The sequence below is a fragment of the Microcebus murinus genome, chromosome 4, assembly GCF_040939455.1.
Source record: "Microcebus murinus isolate Inina chromosome 4, M.murinus_Inina_mat1.0, whole genome shotgun sequence".
Classification (NCBI taxonomy): Eukaryota; Metazoa; Chordata; class Mammalia; order Primates; family Cheirogaleidae; genus Microcebus; species Microcebus murinus.
Genome location: NC_134107.1, coordinates 97,939,760 through 97,967,326, shown reverse-complemented (window position 1 = coordinate 97,967,326; position 27,567 = coordinate 97,939,760). Strand labels below are relative to the sequence as shown.

Genomic DNA, 27,567 nt, shown 5'->3' with positions numbered 1-27,567 from the left:
CCTGTCAGAGAGACTGGAATATTCCGACACCAAAACCTCTCCCTGGAGGCTCCGGAGGAGGTGGGCTCCGGCTGAAAAGGAAACGCGGAAGCGTGGGCCCTGCCCAAGCGGCCGGGTGCCGGCCTCCATCCCGCACCCCTAACACTTTGGTTTCCCACAGATTTCTGAGGAGCAGATCCTAAGAAAGGGTCACGGCCATAAAAGGGGAGCAAGCATTTCGGGGCTGGGGACGTAGCTAATGTTCTTTGGGCTGCCCCACCCTGACCTCCAGGCTTTCGAATCCTCCCGAAGCCTCCAGTCCCAGGCCAGGGCTCCCAGCCTCAGGGTGAGGTCCCCCTGCTGCGACAACCCCCCACCCTCCCGCACCAACGCGGAACCGCCTCTCCTCCCTCCGCCCTCCATCCTCTCTCCCCGCTCCGCCTGTGATTGGCTGAGCCCCCAGCCCTCCCGCTCCCCTCTCCTCCACCCCTGGTGAAAACTGCAGGCAGCGAGCAGGGTGCAGCAACTGGAGGCGGCCGCGCGTCGGGAGGAGGCAGCAGCAGCAGAGGACCCGAGTCCAGGTGGGAGCTGGAGCCAGGGCGGGACCCCGGATGCAAGGATAGCCACCAGGCACCGCTGCAAGCCCTCCCAACCCGGGGCTTTGGGAAACCGTCTGGGGCGCCCTGGGAAGGAGCGGCGCAGCGCTTGGGGAGGGGCCCGCCTCGCAGGCAGGGGCGGGGGTGGGACCCTACTGCTGGGCAGGGGCCGCCGCACCTAGCCTTCGGGGAAAGGGGCTCCCGGGCTTTCGCCCGCTGGCGCACGCTTGTCTGAGGCTGCCTCCCTGGAGGAGGACCGGGAGGAAGGGCGCCAAAGTCAGCCTTCGGTTCTGATCTCCATCCAGACGCCCCCGAACCCAGCTTGCAAAGGTTGGGGGTGAGGGCTGCAGGTGATGATGAGGGAGATGACGGAGGATGGAGAGCTGGAGGGACCTCTGCCCGGTGACCTCACGGCGGGCTGGGTGCGGGGCACGGAAGGAAAAGGAAACCGCAGTGCCACGGGCGGGGGCTGGGTGGAAGGCGGGCAGGCGGGGGAGGGGAGAACTGGAAAAGGATATGCGAGGGGGAAGGGGGCCTCCATAGGGAAAGGGGAGGATTGGAATATGGAAATGGTAAGGGTGGGGCCTGCCGGGCGGAGCTGGAGCGGGGGTGGGGGTGGGGGTGGGAGGGCAGAGCTTCTCTGGGTCTGGGCCGTGAGGACACAAGGAAGAGTAATGAATGCAGACTACAGCTTCCCAACTGCTTTCTACCCCCGCCCCCCGTTTGGCTCTGCTACCCTCTCCAGCCTCAGACCTATCTCCTCCCTTTCTTGCTGTGGCCACCGCTCTCCCTTCCCCTCCTAGATCCCAATCCTACACTTCTCCTCCGTAGGCCCGTGTCCTCGAACGGAAAGCCAGACACGAACCCCCTTTCCTCCGCAACAGCGCCGCAGGATCTGGTTCGCGGTGGCAGCTCTGCCCCGGGACCGACAGGTCATTTATAGCGGCCGCAGCCGTGGGACCTTAGCCTCAACTGCCCAGTGGCTGAGCGCCAGGGACCCTGAACTTGGCCAGTGGTGCGCGCTGCGCCCCCCGGGCGCGCGCCACCGAAGCAGGGCCCTGCGCGCACTGGCAGGCGCAGGCCGCCCCTGTGGCCTGTGTCAGGCGAGCACTGCTGCTGACAGGCTAGACTGCCTGCTCCGTCACCTCGCGCCAGGGTGTTGGTCCAGCCCAAGCTACAAAGAAAGACAAGGCAGAGAGCCTAGGCAGGGAGGCTATTGGAAATGGACTGGAAAACTGCAGCCCCAGGAACTCCAGAGAGATGACATTTGGAAGCATCCTTGGCTCACATGCAATCGGAGAGCACTGTCACTTCCCTCTCACACATCCAGGCACACCCTTAGCTTATGCCAAATAGACGCCTGAGAGCATCCTTACCCACCATCCCTAGCCGTTCACATTTGTGGATCACTGACTGTGCAGCAGCCAGTGCCAGAGGTTTGTTGTTTCTCTTAATCTCCATCGTAGCCCTGTGGGTGTGTAAGGTTCAGAAAGACCCATTCATTCACAATACTTCTGAGCATATTTTCTATGCCAGGGACTGTTCTGGGCATTGGGGATTTTCTTCTGAACACGAAATAGGAAGCCCCTGGATGGGGAGTTTTTGTTTAATGGCATAAAGTTTTTGTTTTGAAAGATAAAAAGAGTTCTAGAGATTGGTTGCACAGCAATGTGAACGTACTTTACACTGCTGACCATACTGAGTTTATTAATGGTTAAGATAGTAAATGTTATGTTATTTATATTTTACCACAATTAAAAAAAAATTTTTTTTAAGACAAGAAGTTCCTGCCCTCATGGGTCTTACATTCCTAAGCAGAGGAGAAAGAGTGGTAAAGATAAAGTCACTTAAGTCACCTAGCTAGTAAGTGCTTCACAGCTAAGCACAGAAACTCACCACTACAGGGCGTGTTCTTCCTCCTCCCTTGCTCTCCCCGACAGGAAAAACCAGTGGCAATGTCCAGTTCCGTGAGAAGTGGGGAGGAGAGGGGGGATAGAGAGAGGCTGAGATGTCCATCATGGCCATGTGGCACGTTCCCGAGGCTCCCAGCCCTGGAAGTAAGTGTGGGGACACCTGTGCTGTCTCTTAGCTGGTTTCCATCCTATTCCCACCCCAGGTCCAGGACTGAGCTGTTGGCACCATGCACCCAGCCATTGGCATCGCTCTCCTGCTGACAGGTACTAGGCAAGGGGCGGGACTGGGATCCGGGCACCCTGGCTTCCTTCCTCATGACCTCAGAAAAGTAAAGGTGACTGAGGGAAAGGGGGGTCTTTTTCATCCCAAAGTCAGCATATCCACCTAGCGGATCTGATGGCCCAAGGTGGTTTCTGGAAACACAATTCGCTGAGCCCTGCCCCACACTGCTGAATTGAACTCTCCAAATGGGAAGCAGACACCTGCGTCAGCTCCCTAAGATCTCCTGCCCTCGAAACACACTGGCAGGGCCCAGGGCTCCAGCACACTAGGGAGGGAGGCTGGAGTCTGCAGGGGTGCTAGACTGGCCCTCTAGGATCCCAGGGACAGGAAAAGGCACTCAGACAGCTGACCCCTGTGTCCTTACCAGCCCATCTCTACTGTGTGTGGGTGGGGGAGGCCCCCTGCTCTGTAGACCTCCTCCAACTCGGAAGGGGCACTGCTGGTGCCAGTCTTGCAGGTGTCCCGAGGGCAGAAGGTGACCAGCCTAACGGCCTGCCTGGCAGACCAGAGCCTCCGTCTGGACTGCCGCTATGAGAACACCACCACCTTGCCCATCCAGTACGAGTTCAGCCTGACCCGTGAGACAAAGAAGCACGTGCTCTATGGCACTGTGGGGGTGCCTGAGCACACATACCGCTCCCGAACCAACTTAACCAGCAAGCACAACCTCAAGGTCCTCTTCTTATCTGCCTTCACCACTAAGGACGAGGGGACCTACACATGTGAACTCCGCCTCTCTGGCCAGCCTTCCTCCGTCTCCTCCCAAAACGTCTCTGTGCTCAGAGGTGAGGCAAGCCCCCAACAAGGCCACGTGTGCTGGGACACCCAGCCTGGGGAGGGTGACAGGCAGCTCACTTGGCTGGGCCAGAGAGGAGAGTGGCCCCATAAGCCCCTCGCCATCTCCCACCTGCTCCCCGGTACCCCTGGGAACCACTGCCTTCAGTGTGAATGGGGCAGGGGCTCAGCGCCAGTCGCCTGGCAGGGTGGCGTAGCAGATGCTCCCACCGTGACTGCCGCAAGTCACTGGGCCTCCTCAGTCCTCCTTCTCCCCACCTGGAAAACAGGGATGCCAGCACCCCCCTCACCCACAGTGTTCTCGCGATGATGTTCAGTGAGCTTTTCATAGGATGATGTGTGTTCAAGGGGTCGGTAATCTGCGAATGGGGAAGACCAGGCTGGTCCTGGTTCCAACTAAGACACCCCAAGGGGAGCACGCCCTTGCTCTGGGTCTGGGCCTGTCTGAGTCCTGGTCCCCCTTCATCCCCGCCTTGTCCCCCACCCCATTCTCTCTCCACAGACAAACTGGTCAAGTGTGAGGGCATAAGCCTGCTGGCCCAGAACACCTCGTGGCTGCTGCTGCTCCTGATGTCCCTGTCCCTCCTCCAGGCCACGGACTTCATTTCCCTGTGACTGCTGGGGCCCATGGGGGATACAGGAAGCCATGAGTCCCAGTGCAGAGATCTGACTTCTCTGAGTCAGCTGACTACCCCCATCCCTCACTCACCTCGGGGAGAAATGGGGACCCCACTCCTTATCAGGAGCCCCAGTGCTGCATGCCATGATCTACTCCCCCACCCCGGCCCCCCGCCACTGCCACCTCACCCTCCCTGCACACCTCTGGCTGTCCTTTTGTACTCTTTGTTCCAGAGCTGCTTCCGTCTGGTTTATTTAGGGTTTCTCCTTCCTTTCCTTTGGGAGTTCGTGAAAAGGGAAGCCAGAGTTGGGGACCTGATGGAGCTTGAAAGCGTGTGAGGGGTAGTGGGCTGCAGGGGTACCAGCCAGTGGGGGCTCATCCTTGCCCACTGGGACCAGAAGCCTGATGTGCATGGGGAGGGTGTGGGGTGTGTCAAGCCTAGTGCCCCACTCGGCAGGCAGGGCTGGCACCAGAAGACCACAGGCGTGAGAACACCACCATGCATCTGCAGGGGCATCCTCAGCCACAGCAGAAAAAGCCCTGTCTTACCACTGCGGGAGCCCCCTGGGGACCCTGGGCCAGGGGCACACCCCAGTGAAGATCCGCATTCTGCCAAGGGAGCTGCACTAATGGGGGGTTGGAGAAGAGGCTGGGGGGTGAGGGCCCCTCACTCCTCCCTTCCTAAGGAAGCTGAAAGTGTTAGCCTTCCTGCCCCCACCAGCAGTGAGAGGGCTGCAGAGGCGGCCAAGCCCCTCCCAGGCTGTCCCAGGCCCCCAGGAGCTTCCAGAAGTCAGGTAGGATAGAGTCCGAGAGCCACAGGGAGTTTGGCCCCTGCTGGCTGGTGTCTGAGCCCCTCGGCAGCCCCCTGGCCCACAGGCCTGCCTTCTCAGGGACCTCTGGGGCGCCTGAGGCAGGCTGCAGCGAGAGACCCGGGAGCGGGACACTCCTGGGAAGATGGCTTTTCCCAACCCCCGCTCCCTGCCCGGCAACTCTGCCTGTCCTGTGACCTTGTGTAGTGCCACCACAGCTTATGGCATCTTATTGAGGAAAAAGAAAACTACACAATAAAACCAAAGCCTCTGGAATCTGTCCTCGTGTCCATCCCTGCTTCACTCCCCTGGCAGTCCCCAGGCTTAGCCAGGTATTTCCATGGACGGGAGGTCCAACACGCCGCCCTGATGCTGGGGGGCACCACCTCCCCTCTTCCCTGCCTCCTCCTGCCCTCCTGCTTGTGGCCACCCTACCCCCAGGGGCAAACCACTGCATGCTGGCCTTCTTTTCAGAATGAGCCTGATGTGACACATTTGCCCAAATAAATGAATATTCCATGTCTGCTGACTCACCTCGCTGGAATGACAGACTCACCTGCCAGCACGTCGGGCGCGCCACCTGGCCCTGGCTCTGGAACGCGCACGTGTCTTTGTGACCAAGCGCTGAGGTGCGCGCTCTGCTTTTTCTTATCAGCTCTGGTTGTTCAGAAATGCCCCCTCAAGTCACACCTGCTTTTGAGAGGACAGGAGCAGGAGGAAGGTTCGGTGGGAGATGTCCATGTCACCAGGACATTATTTCTTAAGTCCAAAAGCATCAGCCAAAGAAAGAACTGAGGACAGATTCTGTCCCCTCGGGAGTAGGGAGGGAACCCTGAGCCCCTTCCCTGGCTCCTCCCCCTAAAGGTAAAATGTGAACACACGTCGGGGGTCACCCTGGGAGTGGAGGCTGGAACAGGGTCACAGGGAAGCTGTGGGTTTCAGCTGCTGCCAGTTAGCGAGGCAGCCCGAGCCAGCCTCCTCTGCCTCGCCAGGGAATCTGGGGGAGAAGGGTGATGACCGTCCAGAGGCTGACTCATTTGGTATTTAGTGCCGGGTGGGATGATTCTTCTGAGCATTTTTCTTAAAGGCCCCAGATCTAAATTTATGCCACCGGCTCCCACTCTCCTGCTGCCTCCCGGCGACCCCGCTGCCTTGCCAGCAGCCCCTGTGGCTACCGTGCCCAGCGAGGGCAGGAGAAGCTGCCCGTGGCCCAGACTGCGAGGCTGACGGCCGTTGGGCACAGTGCAGCCCGCACAGAGCTCTCCAGAGGGAGAGACGGGCCCCTTCTTGCTCAGCCCTGCTTGCGCTGCAAGCCCGTGCCAAGGAGAGGAGTCTTGGCGAGAAGAGCCGTTGTGGGGGAAGGGAAATCAAATGCCAGGGAAGTCCGGGGAGTCCCATTCTCCGGGGAGTCCATGTGAACTAAAATAAAATTTTAAGGCTCACCCCCCACCACCATCGGCTGACTAAATGGACCCCCTCGTGGCCAAAGGAATATCCTAAAACTAAACTGCCTGCCAGGAGGAAAAAAGTCAGACATGCCTTATCATGCCCCTCACCCTTCTTAAAAACATCCTTTGTAACCCATTAACAGGGTATACAAGACAAACCTACAGGTCCTCAGTTTACACGACAAATCTATGTCTGATGGCTTATCTCTGATAACAACTCCTTACCTTAAAACATTCCAAGCCTTTAGACAAAGCTTCAAGTCTTTAACTGATTACAAGCCAAAAATCTTTAAACCCACCTATAAGCCCCCCTCCTTCGAGATACCCGACCTTTTGGGGCCAAACCAATGTATGCCTCCCACGTATTGATTTATGACTTTACCTATAACCCCTGTCTCCCTGAAATGTATAAAACCAAACTGTAACCCAGCCACATGAGTCCACTGCTCAAGGCTTCTTGAGCGTGGCTCTGGGTCATGATCCTCAAATTTGGCTCAGAATAAATCTCTTTAAAATTATTTTACAGAGGCCGGGCCCGGTGGCTCACGCCTGTAATCCTAGCACTCTGGGAGGCTGAGGCAGGAGGATGGCTCAAGGTCAGGAGTTTGAAAATTATTTTACAGACTTTGGCTTTTTTTCCATTGACATCCAGTTAAAACTTGGAGGTCTTTCTGGAAGGAACTGGGAGGCCATGTGTGAAGCCTCAACTGAGAGGACAGTGTGAGGCCCTGGCCCTTGTGTGACACCTCCCGTGGGGTCTTTGTCACACCCTGGCACTGTTCCCCTGAAGAGTTTAGCAGCCACAGTCTTAGAAGGGTGCTGGAGAGGTGTTGTCTTCTGCAGCCATAAGGCCCAGCGTGGGGAGGGTTAGCTTAAGAAGCCACAGAGGCCACCAGAGGACCACAGACTTCAGGAAAGGAGAAGAGGGGGACAGGCCATCAGGCCTCACAACATAAATCACCCAAAAAGGCCATGCTGTGGGCTGGGGGTGCTACAGGCTTTCAGCAGCAGGCAGCGGCAGCCAGCAGCCCCTCGGGTCGAGCTGGCAGGTCTAGCAGAGACTGTGCAATGTCTGTCGTGATGTGCCTAGTGGCAGAGGGCTGAGCCAGCCCCGGTCCCTGTCCACTCCCCAGATCTTACCCCATCCACCCCCTTGCCAGTCCTCACCCCTCTCCTGGGTCACCCTCAGCCATCTAAGGCGCGCATTCTTCTTGCTCAAGAACAGACACCTCTCTCTCCCTGCCCTGTCCCCTGTTTCTGGATCAGATTGTCCACTGCGACAGACAGACGACAGATGTTATCTGCATCTCTGACACCCAGGGCATCCCTGGGGAAGCACAAGGGGGTCTCCATGGGGAGGTGTGGGGACTTGAACTGGCCAACCAAGACATGCATACAGTGTCGGGGACCTGTGACACACAGCATCCGCCTCCTCGCATCACGCCCCCCGCCCCAAGCGGCAGCTTTTGTGCTGTGAGGGCGTGTCTGTATTCACACGCACAAGAAACAAATCCCACGGCAAGAGTCAACTGCTTCCTCATTTACTGGCGAGAACATGTTGAAGCCGGAGTCCTTCAGAGAGTCCCGGCAAGACGTGAGGACACCAGCTCTCCTCTGCTCAATCTGGAAGGGCTTCAGGACAAAGGTGGGACAGCCTTCCTGCCTGGGGGCTCAGCCTCAGGACACTCTCGAGTCCAGAATGTCCCCCACTCCTCAGGAGGAAACATGTCCTGTGCAGACTCTTGGAGGCTTCTTTGCCTGGTACAGGGGAGGTTCAGGGGCGGGGGGCGCCGTGGCAGTGCACACATCACGTGGAGGGCGGTGCAGGACCAACAGGAGAGGTCCATGGAAGCCGTGTGGGCCCCGGCACCAGGAAGGGGCCCTGATAGCTGGAGCTGCCCAGCTGTGCCAGTGGTGAGGGCCTGGCAGTAGGTGTGGCCAGTTGGAGGCCACCTGCTGGGTTTGCGGTGAAGCAGTGAGTTTGGTGGGAACCTGGACTAGACGACTCTAGTCTCTACCCCTTCAGGGCTTCACTAAAACAGTTCTTAAAAAGGCTGGCTGGGCTAAAATTGTTTATTTGTACAACAAACATTAAGCATCTAAATACACCTGGCTCTGTGCTAAGTTGCAAAATGTAAATGGCACAGCCCCTGGCTGCAGGAGCCCACAGTCTGGTAAATGGAGGAATTGATTTCAATGCAGAGATCAGTGATATGAGGCAGGGAAGCCATTTCAGAAACCACTGGGGATCCCCAACATGCATTCTCCTCTTCTTTCTCAGAATGAAACTCACAGATTAGAATTAGAATACATAGCCCAGAATAAAGACTACATTTCCCAGTTCCCTTGCAGTGAGATGAGCCTATGTGGCTAAGTTCTGTTCACTGGGATAAAAGCACAAAATAATGTGTCATTTCTAGGAAGTGTTCTATAAGAGGGAAAGTGAGCCTTTCTCCCCCTTTCCCCATATGCTGGCTAGAATCTGAAGTTGATGGCCAGAACTGGTGCAGTCATTTTGGACTATGAGACAGACATTGCATTACAAATGACAAAGCATAAGAGCCTGCATCCTTGGTGATGGAACAGCCATGGCAGCCAGGGATCACCTTATTTAAGCTACTGTTATTTGGGGTTTTCTGCATTCACAGCTAAACCTAAAACTACCTTCTTAAAAAGCTGCTACTTAACACTACTGAACTGTACACTTAAAAATGGTTAAGATGACAAATTTTACGATTCTTTTTAACCACAATTTTTAAAAAGAAAAGTCAAATCCATAGAGACAGGAAGTAGAATAGTGATTGCCAGGGTCAACCAATGGGGAGAGGAAATGGGGAGCTATTGCTTAATGCTGCGGTCCCCAACCCCTCCCCACCTTCCATGAAACTTAGGAAGGGGGTGCACAGCAGGAGGTGAGCAGGGAGGGCGAGCAAGCCAAGATTCATCTGTGAGTACAGCTGCTCCCCTCCCCATAGTTTGCATCATGCCTGAGCTCCACCTCCCCCACCCCACCACATCCATGGAAAAATTGTCTCCCATGAAATCAGTGCCAAAAAGGTTGGGGGCTGCTGGTAAGGAGTACAGAATTTCAGTTTTGCAAGATGAAAACAGTTCTGTGGCTGGGTGGCTGTGACGGTAGCACAATGGTGTGAGTGTACATAACACCACTGAACTGTACACTTCAAGACAGTTGAGATGACACATTTATGTTATGTGTATTTTACCACAGTTTTAAAGAAGCAGAAAAAGCCAAGGCACAAAGTAATTGTCTGGGGTGGTTACATGAGCACATACATACCTTCGTCAAAACTCATCAAACTAGGCCGGGCGCGGTGGCTCACGCCTATAATCCTAGCACTCTGGGAGGCCAAAGCGGGTGGATAGCTCGAGGTCAGGAGTTCGAAAACAGCCTGAGCAAGAGCAAGACCCCCGTCTCTACTATAAATAGAAAGAAATTAATTGGCCAACTAATATATATAGAAAACATTATCTGGGCATGATGGCGTATCAGCTGTAGTACCAGCTACTTGGGACCCAGCTGTAGTCCCAGCTACTTGGGAGGCTGAGGCAGGAGGATTGCTCGAGCCCAGGAGTTTGAGGTTACTGTGAGCTACGCTGACACCACGGCACTCACTCTAGCATGGGCAACAAAGCGAGACTCTGTCTCAAAAAAAAAAACAACTCATCAAACTATTGACTTCAAATAGGTGGATTTCACTGAATATAAACCACAACTCGTGCTATAGGAATACATATGTGGGGTCTCTTTGCTGGGCTAAGAGGCTTCCCAGAGGGAAAATAAGAGCACAAAAAGTTTTACTATTTTATAAGCGCATTACTAAAAAAAAAAGAAATTTTATTTTTATTTCTTCTATATTCTGCAAAACTTGGGGAAAGGGAGAAGAAGCCGTTGAGGGTTCAGTCTCTAGGTTGGCTCACAACTGCTGGTTGGCGTAACAGCTCTCAGAGCACACGGGTCCATCAACAGCATCCCTGACCCAGGCGATATTTCTTCCAGCATTTATTAAGTGCACACTCCATGCCAGGCCCTGTGCAGGGTAATGACAATAGAGCAGTAAATGGTACAGACAAGTTCCTGTCCCCATAAAATTTATATTCTAGTACAGGACATGGACATTAACCATGTAAACCAATTAATAAATCAGATAATTGTAGATTGGGATCATTCATACACATATGATAGAAAAATAATGGGTGGTGCCCTAGTTAGGATTCTCGGGGAGAGTCTGAGAGAGTGTCCTTTCAGCTGAGGCCTGAGAGGTAAGACAATTCACCTGCTGGAAGAACTGCAGGAAGCGCAACCAGGCAGGGGAACAGGAAGGGTCCACAAGGAGTGGTCTCGGATGTCACTGAAGAGGTAGGCAAGAGCCAGATTCAACAAGGGCCTTGCAGGGCATGGCGGAGAGTATGAATTTTATTCCAAGGGCAAATGGGACGTGCTTCAAAGATGTGATCTGATCATGTTTTCAGAAGATCCCTCTTGCTGCTCTGTGGGAACAGGATCCAGAATAACAACAGAAGCAGGAAATCAGGAGGATATTGCACTTGTCCTAAAATAGATGATGGCAACGTGGACAAAAGTTGTAGCGGTAAAATAGAGAGAAGTGGTGAGTTTAAGATCTATTTAGAGTTAAAACAGATGACTGGTAACATCTGAATAAGGTCTGTGGATTTTACCAATATGAACTTCCCAGTTTTGATATTGTACTACAGTTACATAAAATGTCACCACTAGAGGAAATGAGTGAAAGATACATTGGACCTCTAACCTCTGTACCTTAAGGGTACAGACAGGATCCCTCTGTATAATGTTTTCAATTTCTTATAATTCTATAATTTATTTTAAAATTTAAAAAATGTTTTTTACAGCTGACTGTCAGTCAAAAAATAAATAAAATAAAATAAAATAAAAAATGTTTTTAATCCTCAACACAACCAAAAAAAAAACATGGCAAATATTAATTCTAGGAGGAGGAAAAAAAATTATAATCAACATGTTATATGGATTAGCTATGAATAATATTTATATAGTCATACTAATATAAATACTTGCTATGGTATGAATGTTCGTATCCCCCAAATTCATATGTTGAAATCCTACCCCACAAAGTGATGGTATTTGGAGGTGGGGTCTTTAGGAGGTGATCAGGTAATGAGAATAGAGCCTGAGATCCCACAGAGATCCCTTGCCCCTTCCACCAAGTGAGAACTCAGCAAGAAGACGCTGTTTCTGAACCAGAGAGTGGGCCCTCATGATATACTGAAACGACCAACACCTTGATCTTGGATATTCTAGCCTCTAGAATTGTGAGAAATAAATCCCTGTTGTTTATAAGCCACCCAGTCTATGGTATTTTGTTGTAGCAGCCTGACTGGACTAAAGCAACACTGAATAGTGATTTTCACAAAAAAATTATGATAAAGTTATATAGGAAGGCCAGGTGTGCGGGCTCATGCCTATAATCCCAGCAATTTAGGAGGCTGAAGCGGGAGGATCACTTGAGGCCAAGAGCTCAGAATCACCCTAGGCAACATAGTGAGACCCCATCTCTACAAAAAATTTAAAAAGTTAGCTGGGAGTATGTGGTGCACACCTGTAGTCCCAGCTACTCAGGAGGTTGAGGCAGGAGGATCACTTCAGCCCAGGAGTTCGAAGTTGTGATCCTCCTATAATCATGCTGCTACATTACAGCCTAGGTGACAGAGTAAGACCCTGCCTCAAAAAAACAAAAGTTGTATAGGAGGATGGGAAAAGGATAAGTGTATGTATTTGGTGATGGAGGATATGGACATATAAGAGAGCTAAAACCACATTTTCCATGGTATTATCAACAGATAATACTAAACAATGAAAAATCAAGGAATACCTATATATATACATGCATATATATAAAAGAAATTTTAAAATACAGAAGTAAATAACAGAAGAAATATTTAAATAGTTAAGAATGGCTTCTTTGGGCAGTAAGAATTTAGCATGGGGTAACAGACTGCTTTTACATTATAAACCTAGTAATACTTTTTATCTCTATAAATGTATTAGTGTGCTAAACAATATAAATCAAATATATTCAAAAAATATATTCATGCCTGGCCAACAACAAAAAAAAGCAAAAAACAGAGAGGACTTGCTTACTGGTGGTGGTTTAGATGTTGGGGGGTAGGGGCTGAGGGGAAGTGAAAAGGAATCTGGGATGACCTTTGGGTTTTTGCTTAAACAATGAGTGGATGATGATGCCATCTGTTGAGGCAGAAAAGGCTGGGGAAGCAAGTATTGGGGTGGGGCAGCAACTATATTAAATCTGTGATGCCGATTAGACATCCAAGTGGAAGTAACAGAAAACAGCTGGATATCCCAGTCCTGAGCACAGGTAAGAAGTCAAGGTTAGAAATACAAATTTGACAGGAATCAGCATTTGGATGGTAGACATCACCCATGAGACAAGTAAGATCATGCAGGGAGAAAATAATGGAGAAATAATTCTATAATTTTGGGGCCAAACTAGAATCTCAGGCAGTCCAATATTTAGGTTTATGTGGGGAAGAAAAGGAGATCAAAGAGCAGTGAGTGAGGAAAGAGGAAGGCCAGGGTTTTGTAGACCCAGAGAAGGGAGAGTTTTGAAAAAGAGTGATCAACTAGGTCAACTCCTATTAAGAAGTCAAGATGGGCCGGGCGCTGTGGCTCACGCCTGTAATCCTAGCTCTTGGGAGGCCGAGGCGGGCGGATTGCTCAAGGTCAGGAGTTCAAAACCAGCCTGAGCAAGAGCGAGACCCCGTCTCTACTATAAATAGAAAGAAATCAATTGGCCAACTGATATATATATAAAAAAAATTAGCCGGGCATGGTGGCACATGCCTGTAGTCCCAGCTACCAGGGAGGCTGAGGCAGAAGGATTGCTCGAGCCCAGGAGTTTGAGGTTGCTGTGAGCTAGGCTGACGCCACGGCACTCACTCTAGCCTGGGCAACAAAGCGAGACTCTGTCTCAAAAAAAAAAAAAAAAAAAAAAAAGAAGTCAAGATGAAGACCAAGTTGTTGGTGACTGTGGTAGCTAACCTCCAAAGATGGCCCCCTACGCAAACTGTGCCCCTGTGTCATCCCTTCCTGTTGAATCTATCATGACCCTGGGTCAACAGTAGATGGTAGAAGTCATGCTGCATGACTTCTAAAGTTGGATCTTGGAAGCGTACAGCTTCCACCTGATTCTCCTGGAATGCTCACTCCTGGGACACTCCCTCTTGGAACTCAGCTGCCATTCTAAGAAGCCCAAGCCACACAGAATGGCCACGTGTAGGCACTCCAGTCACCAGCACCAGCTAATCTCCTGGCCAACAGCCACCATCACCTGCCAACCGTGTGAGTGAGCCATCTTCAGTGTCTAGCTCAGCTCATGCTTTAGATGACTCCAGTCCCAACTACTGACTGCAACCTCACGAGAAAAAGACCCCAAGTGAGAACTTCCCATCTGAGCCCAGAAGCATGAGACATAGTAATAAATTGTTGTTTGAAGCCACTAAATTTGGGGTGGTTTCCTATGCAGCGATAGATAACCAGAATAGTGACTTTGACGAGAGCAGTTCATGGAGTCGTAGTAACAGAAGCCAGACTGGAGTGGGTGAGTGAGTGTGAATGGGAGAGTGCAGCCTTCCTGCTCAGAAGTGTGGCTGTGACAGATGTGGGAGGTGGAGTCCCAGAAAGTTTATTTATGTTTAAGACGGGCAGTACTAGAGCATGGTTGTATGATGATGGTGGTGATGCCTGGAGATAGGGAAAGACTGACGAAGAAAAGCAAGAAGAAAGTGAAGAATTAAAGTCTTTGGGAAGGCAAGAAGGGACAGCTCCAGAGCTAGAAATACAGACAAAGAAGATGCGCGTGGAAGTAGGAGGTTTGTGAACTCAAAATTTCAGGGCTTTTCACGCCCTCTATTGCGGGCAAGGTCATCAGCTGAACAAGAGGGTAGGGAGATGGAGGGGAGTTGCAGCAGGTTGGAAAAAAATGAGATAATATAAAATAGTCATATCAGACAGTGGGCGTGATAGCAGAATCTAAAAATAGCCTTCTGACATTCCACACTCCCTAATCCCTGGAAACTGCCAACAGGATGAGCTCTTACTCCCATGATTGTGTTGTCTTATATGGCATAGTTGTTGGTCTTAAAAGAGGGAGATTGTCCAGGTAGGCATAATCTAATCACATGAGCTCTTAAAAGCAGAGAGTTTTCTCTGGCTAATGGCAGAGATGGACCCCCAGGTGCATCAAGGAACCGGGTAAAAGGTACCCACTGCGTCCACTGTGCTCACTGCTTTTTCAATGATTCTGGAGTCCTGGACAAATCCCTCTCAGATTTCTAGCTCCACAGTTTGCATCCTTATGTCTCCAAGTCTGAGTAATTTTATTTCTGATTGAATCCAGAAGTCAAACTTGGTGTTTTGACAGGAAGTGGACGAGGTCCAGTCTAGTGCACTAGCTTCCAGACTGGGTCTGGAATCCAGAGTGGGACCCGGAGTTGGAACTGGGTGTTTGACAGGAACTGGACTGGGTTCCAGTTGGAGGCCTCAGGTAAGTAAACCTTTAGCACGACAAGGTATTATGAGTTTGTCAGAATCTAAGGAATCTAGGACTCCTCAGTCTGGAACTCCAGCTAATTTTTTTTTTTTTTTTTTTTTTTTTTTTTGAGACAGAGTCTCACTTTGTTGTCCAGGCTAGAGTGAGTACCTTGGCGTCAGCCTAGCTCAGAGCAACCTCAAACTCCTGGGCTCAAGCGATCCTACTGCCTCAGCCTCCCGAGTAGCTGGGACTACAGGCATGTGCCACCATGCCCAGCTAATTTTATATATATATATATCAGTTGGCCAATTAATTTCTTTCTATTTATAGTAGAGATGGGGTTTCGCTCTTGCTCAGGCTGGTTTTGAACTCCTGACCTCGAGCAATCCGCCCGCCTCGGCCTCCCAGAGAGCTAGGATTACAGTCGTGAGCCACCGTGCCCGGCCTCCAGCTAATTTTATGCTGAGAAATTATGGACCCAGAATCTGTGCCTTTCTAGAGAAACAGGTGCACCTCAGGAAAATTAACAGAGTTATAGCAGCCACATAGGGAAGTTTTATCTAGATGAAATTATGCATCTATGGTCGAATTAGGAGGGAAAGGGGATCCTGAAAGTCTCAGAAACAATGAGATACATTGGTATGTAGAGCCTTCTAAAAAGACAAAATCACTCAAAAAATAGGCTCCCTAAAGGAATCTCTACAGCACACTAATGAAAAATTATCCTGAATCCACTAAACTTTTTGATCTCTTGCTTTTTCTGAACCTTTTCAACACCAACTTCTTTTTAAAAAATTAGATTCCCAAATGAGCCAGGAGTATCTGTAAAAACTAAGTGTAATTCTTAGTCTTACACACAACTCAGAGATATTATAAAGGCAACTGCCTAAGGCTAAAAAGGATAAAGACTAATTGGAAACAGACTGGCTGTCTTCTCAATGGCTCACCTAAAATTCAGGTCACAGTCTCAAGAAGATTAACTCCTGATCACAGGTGACTATGACCCAAAACTCCTCCTTGAAGAAAACTTAACATCCTTTCCTTGTGCCGTTGAAATGTCTAAATCTGTAAAACGCAAGCTTCAGGAGATCGAGATCTGAGCTCCAAGATGGCGGACCAGAGACCACACCAGCCAGAGTGTCTCTGTAAGGAGAAGTTTTAGATGAACGAGAAAAAACAAATAGGCAGACAAACACAGATTGGATGAGGGTCTGAAGGAAGGGTGCTGGAACCTTCAGGAGACTACAGGAAGAGGATGCAGAGCAGAACTAGAAGGAGAAAGGTATTGGAGGTTATCAATCCCCAAGAGGCTTGGAAACCAGCCAGAAGGGAAGGTGGAGTGGTTAGCTGCTCCCTCCCTCGCATCCATCTTGGGTTGGCTCCCAAGCTGCTGGAGAGACCTTCTGCCCACATGAGCCCAGAGACTGCTGCCACCAATAAGCTAGGAGCTGCTTGCAGACAGGCTCCCAGTCCCTCCACAGCACCTCCTGCTCTACAGATCCAAGCTGGATGGCAGGCACCATATTGCTTCTCTACCCACCATGTGCCTTTGTCTTCCCCAGGGGGCTTCAACTCCTCAGGTTTTGTCTTGCTTGTCCCCACACAGACATTTCCCAACTCCAGCCCAGACTGCAGGAGCCACAGCAGTCCAGTGGTCCCAGGAGATCTTTGTGACTCCAGAGCCTGGTCATTCTGGGTGGACAGCCTTCTGGAGAGAGGGTCAGAGATGACCAGAGTGCTGTGTTTCCTTCACCTAGACTCATTCTTCCCTTCCCCTGCCCCACCATAGCTGCTAAGACAGACAATTGAGCTGCCACACAGAGGCTTGCACAGCAGGGCTCAGACCTTTCCTTTTGGGGTCCTTCAGCAGACTGAGGGGTGCTCAGAGTGTGAGCTTTCTGCCAGCCAGCCCTCCCTGGTGCTGCTTACCTAGTAGCCCGATCAGAGCAAGACACACCCCAAGGTGGAGGGACATTGAACCAGCTTGGGCATCCCATGGTGACTCGGGACCAGCATGCTTCTCCCTGGCATGGTCAGAGATTGATCTACGGGGCCTCGAGGACAGGCCTGCAGGCCAGATCCCATACACCCAGGTCTTGATAGTGTTGACTGGAAGAGACAGAGGGGATAGTTGTGAATTAGTCTCATGAGGTGTGGTTGCCTACAGGGGCAGAGTAGGGAGGAGAGTACAGTGCATGTGGGTCCTAGCTGCAGCATGCTTGCAGGGCACCCCTCCTCCATGGGAGGGCCCATGCTCTAGCCGGGATCTTGATCAGGGAACTTCCCAGCCTGCATCACAGAAGTGGGAGAGCTTGGATGGCTTGAGGTCCTGCCTGCTGGCAGAGGCCCAGGGGAAAACCCTAGAATAGGGAGGATGGAAAGGAGCAACGCTTGCTCCAGACTGCCGAACTGAGGGTCTCAGACAGTCACACTTCCACACCCATACTTTCTGGTTGAGCAGGGCTACTTCAGCCCTCCCTGGCAGCTTTGCCCAGAGTGGGAAGGGACCTTTGACCCCTAATGAAGCCAACCCCTTGCCAGCATTTGTGGAGTTTGAGAGCAGGCTCACCCAACCCAGCCCTGCCCAGCCTCACTTCCCCACCCACCCCTGCTGAGATGGAGAAAAAGGACTCACCTGGAAGTTCCAGGGCCCCACCCATCACCTGGGACATTTGAGTGCTTCTCCTCAGGAATTCAAGCTGGTCACAAGACCCAAAAACAACACTGCAGCTTGTTCCTTCTGGCAAGTACCACCTACTGACCAGGATGTCAAGGTTCATGCTCTTTTACTGCATTTACTGACTCTATCATGCACGGTGTGGTTGATTCTCACCCACAAGCACCACCGACTGGCTCAGAGACTAAACTGGGCATGTCATTACCTAAACAAAAGAAAATCCAAAGGTAAGAAGCAACAGCTGCTCCACATAAGAATGAATCAGTGAAATAACTCCAAAAGTATGAAGAATCAAAGTGAAAGGACAGCCCCAAAAAGAAGCACCAGTTCTTTAACAATGGATACCAACCAAAATCAGAATATTGAAATGACAGGTGAAGAAATTCAAACATGGTTTGTAAGGAAGCTCAATGAAATGCAAGATAACATGGAAACCAACACAAAGAAACCACAAAAGCAATGCAGGAAATAAATGAAAATTCAATTGAATTGTTAAACAAAAATCAAACAGAACTTCTAGAAATAAAAATTTTATTCAAGGAAATACAAAACACAGTGGAAATCCTTAAGAATAGATTAGATAAGGCAGAAGAAAGAAGCTCAGAGCTTAAAAACAACACCTTTGAATTAAACAAGTCAGTCAAAGAGACAGAGTAGGGAAATATGAGGAATAAATAAAGCCTATAAGAAATATGGGATTATGTGAAGAGGCCTAACATAAGAATCATAGGTAGACATCAATGAGGACAAAGAAGAAAATACACAAGGGTTAGAAAACTTATTTGAGGGAATAATTGAGGAAAATTTCCCTTGCCTTGATAGAAATCTAGATATCCAGGTACAAGAAGCTCAAAGAACTCCTGGGAGATTCATTGCAAAGAGGCAAACACCATGACACATATTCACCAGACTGGCCAAAAAAAAAAAAAAAAACACAAAAGAGGCACTCCTATGAGCCAGAAGGCAAAAGTATCAGATAACTTACAAAGGAAAACCCATCAGACTATCTACAGACTTCTCAACTGAAGCCGTACAAGCCAGAAGGGATTGGGCTCCCATTCTCAGTCTTCTCAAACAGAATAATGGCTAGCCTAGCATTCTGTATCCGGCAAAACTAGGTTTCATATATGAAGGGGAAATAAAGTCTTTCTCAGACAAGCAAACAGTGAGGAAATTTGTCAAGACAAGACCTGCCCTTCAGGAAGTACTCAGAACTGCATTATATGCAGATCAGCACAATAGACACCCACCAGTATAAAATCACCCAAAAGCTAAAGGTCAAAGGCCAGATACCACAATTGCTCAGGAGATAAAACAAAGCAACAAAGTTCTACTCAACAGGATGAATGGAAATCCACCCCACTTATCAATTCTTTCAGTAAATGTGGATGGCTCAAACTCCCCAGTGAAAAGACATAGGCTGGCTGAATGGATAAAAAAAAATACAAGCCAAGTATCTGCTATCTCCAGGAAACACATCTACCCAACAAGGACCCATTCAGACTCAAAGTGAAGGGATGGAAAACAATATTACATGCAAATGGAAACCAAAAGTAAGCTAGTGTAGCAGTTCTCATATCAGATAACATGGACTTCAAATCAACAAAAGTAAAGACAAAGATGATCATTATATGATATTAATGGGAAAAATTCAACAAGAAGACATAATAATTTTAAATATTTACACACTTAACACAGGTATACCCAGATTCATAAAGCAAATCCTACGCAATCTAAACAAAATGAGAAACAGCAGCACCATAATAGCCAGGGACTTCAACAACCCTCTGACAGAACAGCAGATCCTTCCAACAGAAAATAAAGAAACAATGGACTTAAACAGAACTATAGAACCAATGGGCCTAACAGACATTTACATAACATTCTACCCAAAAACCACTGAGTATACATTCTTCTCATCAGCTCATGAACATTCTCTAAGATTTATCACACTCCAGGCCACAAAACATGTCTCAACAAATTCAAAAAAAATAGCAATTATATTATGCATGTTCTCAGACCACAGTGGAATAAAATTAGAAATAAATTCCAATAGAAACACTCATCTCTACACAAAGTCATGAAAACTACTGCTGAATGATAGCTGGGTCAAAGAGAAAATTCTGATGGAAATCAAAAGATTCCTTGAACTAAATGATAAAGGGGACACAAGTTATCAAAAATCTGTGGGATACAGCTAAAGCAGTCCTGAGGGGAAAATTCATAGCCATAAATGCCTCCATCCATAAGACAGAAAGATCACGAATCAACAATCTAATGATCATCTCAAGGAACTGGAAAAGGATCAGCAAACTAATCCCAAACCCAGAAGAAGAAAAGAAATAAACAGATCAGCGCATAACTAAATGAAATCGATAACAAAAGAAATATACAGGCCGGGCGTGGTGGCTCACGCCTGTAATCCTAGCACTTTGGGAGGCCGAGGCAGGCAGATTGCTCAAGGTCAGGAGTTCGAAACCAGCCTGAGCGAGACCCCGTCTCTACCAAAAATGGAAATAAATTAATTGACCAACTAAAAATATATATACAAAAAATTAGCCGGGCATGGTGGTGCATGCCTGTAGTCCCAGCTACTCGGGAGGCTGAGGCAGTAGGATCGCTGAGCCCCGGAGACTGAGGTTGCTGTGAGCCAGGCTGACGCCACGGCACTCACTCTAGCCTGGGCAACAAAGTGAGACTCTGTGTCAAAAAAAAAAAAAGAAAAAAAGAAAAAAGAAATACACAGAAGATTAATGAAACAAAAATTTTGTTCCTTGAAAAGATAAACAACATTGACAGGCCTCTCTCTAGATTAACCAGAAGCAGAAAACAAAGGACTCTGATAAGCTCAATCAGGAATGAAAAAGGAGAAATTACAACTGATACCACGGAAATACAAAATATCATCTCTGAATACTATAAAGATCTCTATGCACATAAACTTGAAAACATGAAAGAAATGGACAAACTCTTAGAAACACATAGCTTCCCTGGGCTCAATCAGGAAGAAATAGAATTCTGAACAGACCCATATCAAGTAATGAAATTGAAGCAACAATACAAAATCTCCCAACAAAAAAAAAAGTCCTGGACCAGATGGTTTCGCACCCAAATTTTACCAGACCTATGAAGAATAACTGGACCCTATCCTGCAGAAGTTATTCCATAACAATGAGAAGGAAGAAATCCTTCCCAACATCATCTTGATACCAAAACCAGGAAAGGACTCAACAAAAAAAAGAAAACTACAGACTGATATCCCTTATGAATATAGATGTAAAAATTCTCAATAGAATCCTAGCAAACTGAATTCAGCTGCTCATCAAAAAAATAATCCATCATGACTAAGTTGGCTTCATCCCAGAGATGCAGGCATGGTTCAACATATGCACATCTATAAATGTAATTCACCACATATATAGAAGGAAAAACGAAGACCATATGATCCTCTCAATAGATGCAGAAAAAGCATTTGACAAAATTTAGCACCATTTTATGATGAGACCGCTTAGCAATATAGGCATAGATACAACGTATCTCAAAATTATAAAAGCCATATATGCCAAACCCACAGCTAACATCATACTGAATGGGGAAAAATTGAAAGCACTCCCAGTTAGACCTAGAACCAAACAAGGTTGTCCACTATTACCACTTCTACTCAACATAGTGCTGGAAGTCCTAGCCAGAGCAATCAGACAAGAGAAGGAAATCAAGGGTATCCAAATGGGGGCAAGAGAGGTCAAACTATCGCTCTTCAATGACAATATGATCTTATACCTAGAAAACCCCAAAGTTTCTGAGGTTCTGGAATGATTATTCAGTGGTTTTCCAAAGATTACTGGAATTGATAAATAAATTCAGCAAAGTCTCAGGTTATATAATCAATGTACACAAATCAGTAGCATTCATATATGGCAACAACAGTCAAGCTGAGAAATAAATCAAAGACTCAACACCTTCACAATAGCAATAAAGAATACCTAGGAATATATTTAACTAAGGAAGTGAAAGACTTCTACAGGGAGAACTACAAAATGCTGATGAAAGAAACAGCAGAGGACATAAACAGATGGAAAAATATACCATGCTCATGGATTGGCAAATTTAACATTTAACATTATTAAAATGTCTATACTACCCAAAGTGATCTACAGATTCAATGAAATCCCTATAAAAATAGCAACATCATTTTTCACAGATCTAGAAAAAATAATTTTATGCTTCATATGGAACCAGAGAACACCCTGTGTAGTCAAAGTAACCTTAAGCAAAAAGAACAAATTGGGGCCGGGTGCGGTGGCTCACGCCTGTAATCCTAGCACTCTGGGAGGCTGAGGCAGGCGGATTGCTCGAGGTCAGGAGTTCGAAACCAGCCTGAGCAAGAGCGAGACCACTGTCTCTACTATAAATAAAAAGAAATTAATTGGACAACTAATATATATAGAAAAAATTAGCTGGGCATGGTGGCACATGCCTGTAGTCCCAGCTACTCAGAAGGCTGAAGCAGCAGGACTGCTTGAGCCCAGGAGTTTGAGGTTGCTGTGAGCTAGGCTGATGCCACAGCACTCACTCTATCCCAGGCAACAAAGCAAGACTCTGTCTCAAAAAAAAAAAAAAAAAAAAATTGGGAGGCATCAGTTTACCAGACTTTGAGTTATACTATAAGCCTAAGCCTATAGTAACTAAAACAGCATTTTATTGGCACAAGAACAGACACATAGACCTATGGATTTAAAAAAAGAACCAATATATAAAGCCACCCTCATATTTGCTATCTGATCTTTGACAACACAGACAAAAACATACACTGGAGAAAAGAATCCCTATTCAATAGATGGTGCTTGGAAAATTGGATTGCGACATGTAGAAGACTTTGAAGCAAGATCTGCACTTCTCATCACTCACAAAAATCAACTCACAATGGATAACAGACTTAAATGTAAGGTATGAAACTATGAGAATTCTATTAATAGAAGAAAATGTTGGAAAAACTCTTATAGACATCAGCATATGCAAAGAATTTATGAAGAAGACCCCAAAAGCAATCATAACATCAACAAAAATAAATAAATGGGGCCTGATAAAATTAAAAAGCTTCTGTGCAGCCAAAGAAACAATCATTAGAGCGAGTAGACAACCTACAGAATGGGAGAAAATATTTGCATGCTATATATTCGAGAAACGACTGATAAACTAGAATCTATAAAGAACTCATCAAAGCAATAAGAAAAAAATCAAACAACCCTATAAAAAGTGGGCAAAAGACATGAACAGAAACTTTGCAAAAGAAGATAGACTAATGTCCAACAAACACATGAAAAAATGCTCAACATGTCTAATCATCAGGGAAATGCAAATCAAAACCACAATGAGATATCACTTAACTCCAGTGAGAATGGCTTCTATCAAAAAACGTTGCGTGGATGCGGAAAGACAGGAACACTCGTACACTGTTGGTGGGACTGCAAACTAGCACAACCTCTAGGGAAAGTAGTATGGAGATATCTCAAAGAACTAAAAGTAAAACTACTATTCGACGCAGCAATCCCACAACTGGGTATTTACCCAAAGGAAAAAAAGACATTCTATAAAAAAGACACCTGCACTCGAATTTTATAGCAGCACAATTCACAATTGCAAAGATATGGAAACAATCCAAGTGCCCATCAATACATAAATGGATTAATAAAATGGGGTATATGTATACCATGGAGTACTACTCAGCCATAAAAAAGTGAACTGATACCTCTTGTATTAACCTGGATGAAACTGGAGACCATTCTTCTAAGTGAAGTATCACAAGAATGGAAAAACAAACATCATATGTACTCACCATTAAATTGGAGTTAATTGATCAACACTTATGTGCACATATGGAAACAACATTCACTGGAAATCAAGCAGATGGGAGGGGGGAGAAGGGGATGGATAAATTCATACCTGACAGGGACAGTGCACACTATCTGGTGAATGGGCACACTTATAACTTTGACTCTAACTCCTGACCTCAAGCAATCCTCCCGCCTCAGCCTCCCAGAGTGCTAGAATTACAGGCGTGAGCCACCGCACCAAGCCCTGAACATGAGTTTAAGCTTATGTAATTTTGGCTTCTTATTAAAGAGGAATTAGAGATATCTGAGTCTGCTGGTAAGCACATCCTATGCTCTAAAGAAGCATATGCTATTTTAAAAAGGTAAAAAAGGAATTTTTTTTATTTCAGGATATTAAGGGGGTATTAATACAAACACTTTGGTTACATAAATTGCCTTTGCACCACTGCACCACCCAAGTCGGAGCTACAAGCATGCCCAAGCCGCAGACAGCATGCACCGCATCCATTAGGTGTGAATTTACTTATATCCCCTCTCCCCCCCTCACCTGCCTGACACACTATGAATGTTACTTCCCATATGTGCACATTAGTGTTGATTGATTAGTACCAATTTAATGGTGAGTACATGTGGTGTTTGTTTTTCCATTCTTGTGCAAAAAGAATTTATGTAACCATAATGTTTGTACCCCTGTAATATCCTGAAATTTTTAAAATATTAAATGTAGGCTTCAGTGCAATGACTCACCAGAAGGAAGGGAGGGAAAGGAACTTGTTAGAAATAAACTGGCAAAAGAAAAATCTTAAAAGTCTTTTTCACAAATATTAATTAAAGGCTTTAGCCATCTGAACAGGTAACTTTAACTGCCAAGAACACAATGTGCATCCAACTAGTGAGTTTTCTATTATTGTGCCTGATACATGACTAAAATTTCAGAAGTCATCAGTCTCTGTGTTTGTCTATATGTTTGTGCATGTCTACGGGATTTATATGTAATATATTTCTACCTTCAGATGATATTATTAAAAGTAATATTCAGGCCGGGCGCTGTGGCTCACGCCTGTAATCCTAGCTCTTGGGAGGCCGAGGCGGGCGGATTGCTCAAGGTCAGGAGTTCAAAACCAGCCTGAGCAAGAGCGAGACCCCGTCTCTACTATAAATAGAAAGAAATTAATTGGCCAACTGATATATATATAAAAAAAAAAATTAGCCGGGCATGGTGGCGCATGCCTGTAGTCCCAGCTACCCGGGAGGCTGAGGCAGAAGGATCACTCCAGCCAAGGAGTTTGAGGTTGCTGTGAGCTAGGCTGACGCCACGGCACTCACTCTAGCCTGGGCAACAAAGCGAGACTCTGTCTCAAAAAAAAAAAAAAAAAAGTAATATTCAAAGATCTCTACTTAAATGGCCTAGAGAAAAATAAATACTTGTACAAATTAAGTATTTTCTCAGAAAAGAAAGGAACTAACCTTTTTAAATGCTTTCCAAGCTCATATGACTTTAATAACCTTTAATAAATAAGAATATTGATGATTTAGTAAAAATAGATACTTTACCTAGCTTCACTAGTCAAACAGGCTCATGTTATCTGTTAAAAAATTTGTCAACAAGAAAACTAACCTGAGATGACAAATAGTTTTGTTTACATGTCTACCTAAAAAGTTTCCAAAGTTATTTTGACAACTTGAAACCTTAAAATTATAAGTTAAATTAAATGATATATATTCACTAAATATCTAGACCATGTCCAAATAAGATAAACTACTAAAACATTAATTCCTGAACAAGCTTTTTTTTGTTTTGTTCTATTTTGTTTGGTTTTTTTGTTTTTGTTTTGAGACAGGGTCTCACTCTGTTGCCATGGGTAGAGCACTGTGGCGTCAGCCTAGCTCACAGCAACCTTAAACTCTAGGACTCAAGTGATCCTCCTACCTCAGCCTCCCAAGTAGCTGGGACTATAGCTGTGCACCATGATGCCCAGCTACTTTTTCTATTTTTAGTAGAGACAGGGTCTCACTCTTGCTCAGGCTAGTTTCAAACTGCTGACCTCAAGCGATCCTCCCACCTGGGCCTCCCAGAATGCTAGGATTACAAGCCTGAGCCACTGCGCACAGCCCTGAACATGAGTTTAAGCTTATCTATTTTTGGCTTCTTATTAAAGAAGAATTAGAGATATCTGGGCCTGCTGGTAAGCATATCCTGTGCTATGAGGAAGCATATGCTATTTAAAAATTGTGAAATCAAAGAGATACCCATCCTTACCTGTGTATCGCAGCACTATTCACAATAGCCAAGATATGGAACCAATCTAAGTGTACATCAACAGATGAATGGATAAAGAAATATGCACAATGGAAGACTAGCCATAAAAAAAAGAACGAAATCCTGCCATTTGCAGCAACATGGATGATCTTGGAGGATATTATGTTAAGTGAAATAAGCCAGGCACAGAACAATAACCACTACATGTTATCTCTCATATGTGGAAGCTAAAAAATGTTGATCTCATTCAAGTAGACAATAGAATACTTGTTACCAGAGGCTGGGAAGGGTAGGGGTGATGGGGGAGTAGCCAAAGGCTGGTTAACAGATACGAAAGTACAGCTAGATAGGAGACTATGTTCTAGTGCTCTTTAGCACTACAGGGTGACTATAATTAACAATGTATATAGCAAAACCTCTTGTTTTTTAAAAAAAAAAAAAAAAAAAAAACAATGTATGGTGTCTTTTCAAATAGCTAGAAGAGCAGATTTTGAATGTTCCCAACACAAAGAAATGATAAATATTTGAGGTGATGTATATGCTAATCATCATGATGTTATCATTACACATTGTATGCATGCATTTAAATATCACACTGTACCCCACAAACGTGTACAATTATTATGAGCCAATTAAAAATAATAAAGCAAAAATTTAAATATAAAACAAATAAATGAAAATGTTTTTAAAAATTATAAAATCACATACTTCCTAACTTTCACCAGATATTAAGTTTACTAAGGGTTAAGAATTTTAATTAATACATATGTAACTAAAACTACGAGAAATAGTAAGCATGGAAAGAAACAACTTTAAATGAAAAATGTACAAAGAAATAGTTTCTTTGTGGTTTCAATAAGGAAAAGTATATAAGGTTTGTGTTTTCATCAAGGGAAAAAAGGAGTTATTTTGTCCTAAAGCAAGATTACTGATTGTTCCAGAATGAAAAAGAAAAAAATGAGTAAGACAAAAACTGAAGAGACATAGAAAGTTGTAGAAAGTCTGAGAAACAAATTTTATGTATGGTCAAACTACTAAGATAAGAAAGATTTTATTCATAAGGTTTTTCAAAAACTATATAACCTCAATAATGTGCTGATGTAAAGTTAGAATTTGGTTTTCTCTCTCTTAAAAGGACAAAGTTTTCTTATTTTTTTCAGACTGTTCTTAATTAGGAAAGTTTTCTTTACCTTTTAAGTAATTGGCCTAGAAAACAAAGATTTTGTGTTTTATCAGAATAATTTCTTATACTTCATATGTTGTCTTTTATTAGGTCTTCAGTTTTTGCTTTTTTTTTTTTTTTTAAAGAGACAGGGTCTTGTTATGTTGCCCAGGCTGGACTCAAACTCCTGGGCTTAAGCAATTCCCCCACCTTGGCCTCCCAAGTAGCTAGGACTACATGTGCATACCACCATACCTGGCTTTAGGTCTTTGATTATTTTAAAAGTGAATTCTGGCCAGGCCCAGTGGCTCATGCCTGTAATCCTAGCACTCTGGGAGGCTGAGGCAAGTGAATTGCTCGAGGTCAGGAGTTCGAAACCAGCCTGAGCAAGAGCAAGACCCCCCCATCTCTACTATAAATGGAAAGAAATTAATTGGCCAACTAATATATATAGAAAAAAATTAGCTGGGCATGATGGCGCATGCCTGTAGTCCCAGCCACTCGAGGAGGCTGAGGCAGTAGAATTGCTTGAGCCCAGGAGTTTGAGGTTGCTGTGAGCTAGGCTGACACCATGCCACTCACTCTAGCCTGGGCAACAAAGCAAGACTCTGTCTCAAAAAAATAA

At 46.4% G+C, this 27,567-nt stretch overlaps 1 protein-coding gene and 1 long non-coding RNA gene across 2 annotated transcripts in view; one reads left to right on the top strand and one right to left on the bottom strand.

The window, feature by feature from the left end:
- Window positions 1-494: 494 nt before the first annotated feature.
- On the top strand, window positions 495-5,517 carry THY1 (Thy-1 cell surface antigen). The gene is made up of 4 exons (XM_012773530.3): window positions 495-560; window positions 2,692-2,752; window positions 3,221-3,556; window positions 4,069-5,517. Exons 2-4 carry the CDS (start codon window positions 2,716-2,718, stop codon window positions 4,179-4,181), a joined length of 486 nt encoding a protein of 161 aa, XP_012628984.1. The 5' UTR covers window positions 495-560; window positions 2,692-2,715; the 3' UTR covers window positions 4,182-5,517.
- Window positions 5,518-10,256: 4,739 nt separating this feature from the next.
- LOC142870645 (uncharacterized) overlaps window positions 10,257-27,567 on the bottom strand; it is a 47,091-nt gene continuing 29,780 nt past the window's right edge. Inside the window, exons 2-4 of the long non-coding RNA XR_012919003.1 lie at window positions 17,645-17,891; window positions 16,939-17,118; window positions 10,257-10,491 (exon numbers count right to left, since the gene is read on the bottom strand). This is a non-coding gene — a long non-coding RNA (uncharacterized LOC142870645). The remainder of the gene's footprint in view (window positions 10,492-16,938; window positions 17,119-17,644; window positions 17,892-27,567) is intronic.

What these genes read in the sequence shown, in the direction of transcription:
- THY1 (XM_012773530.3), top strand. Translation starts at nt 2,716, where the DNA reads ATGCACCCAGCCATTGGCATCGCTCTCCTGCTGACAG. An exon ending in CATCGCTCTCCTGCTGACAG is followed by an intron (nt 2,753 to 3,220) that starts GTACTAGGCAAG and finishes TGCTGGTGCCAG; the next exon opens with TCTTGCAGGTGTCCCGAGGG. An exon ending in AAACGTCTCTGTGCTCAGAG is followed by an intron (nt 3,557 to 4,068) that starts GTGAGGCAAGCC and finishes CTCTCTCCACAG; the next exon opens with ACAAACTGGTCAAGTGTGAG.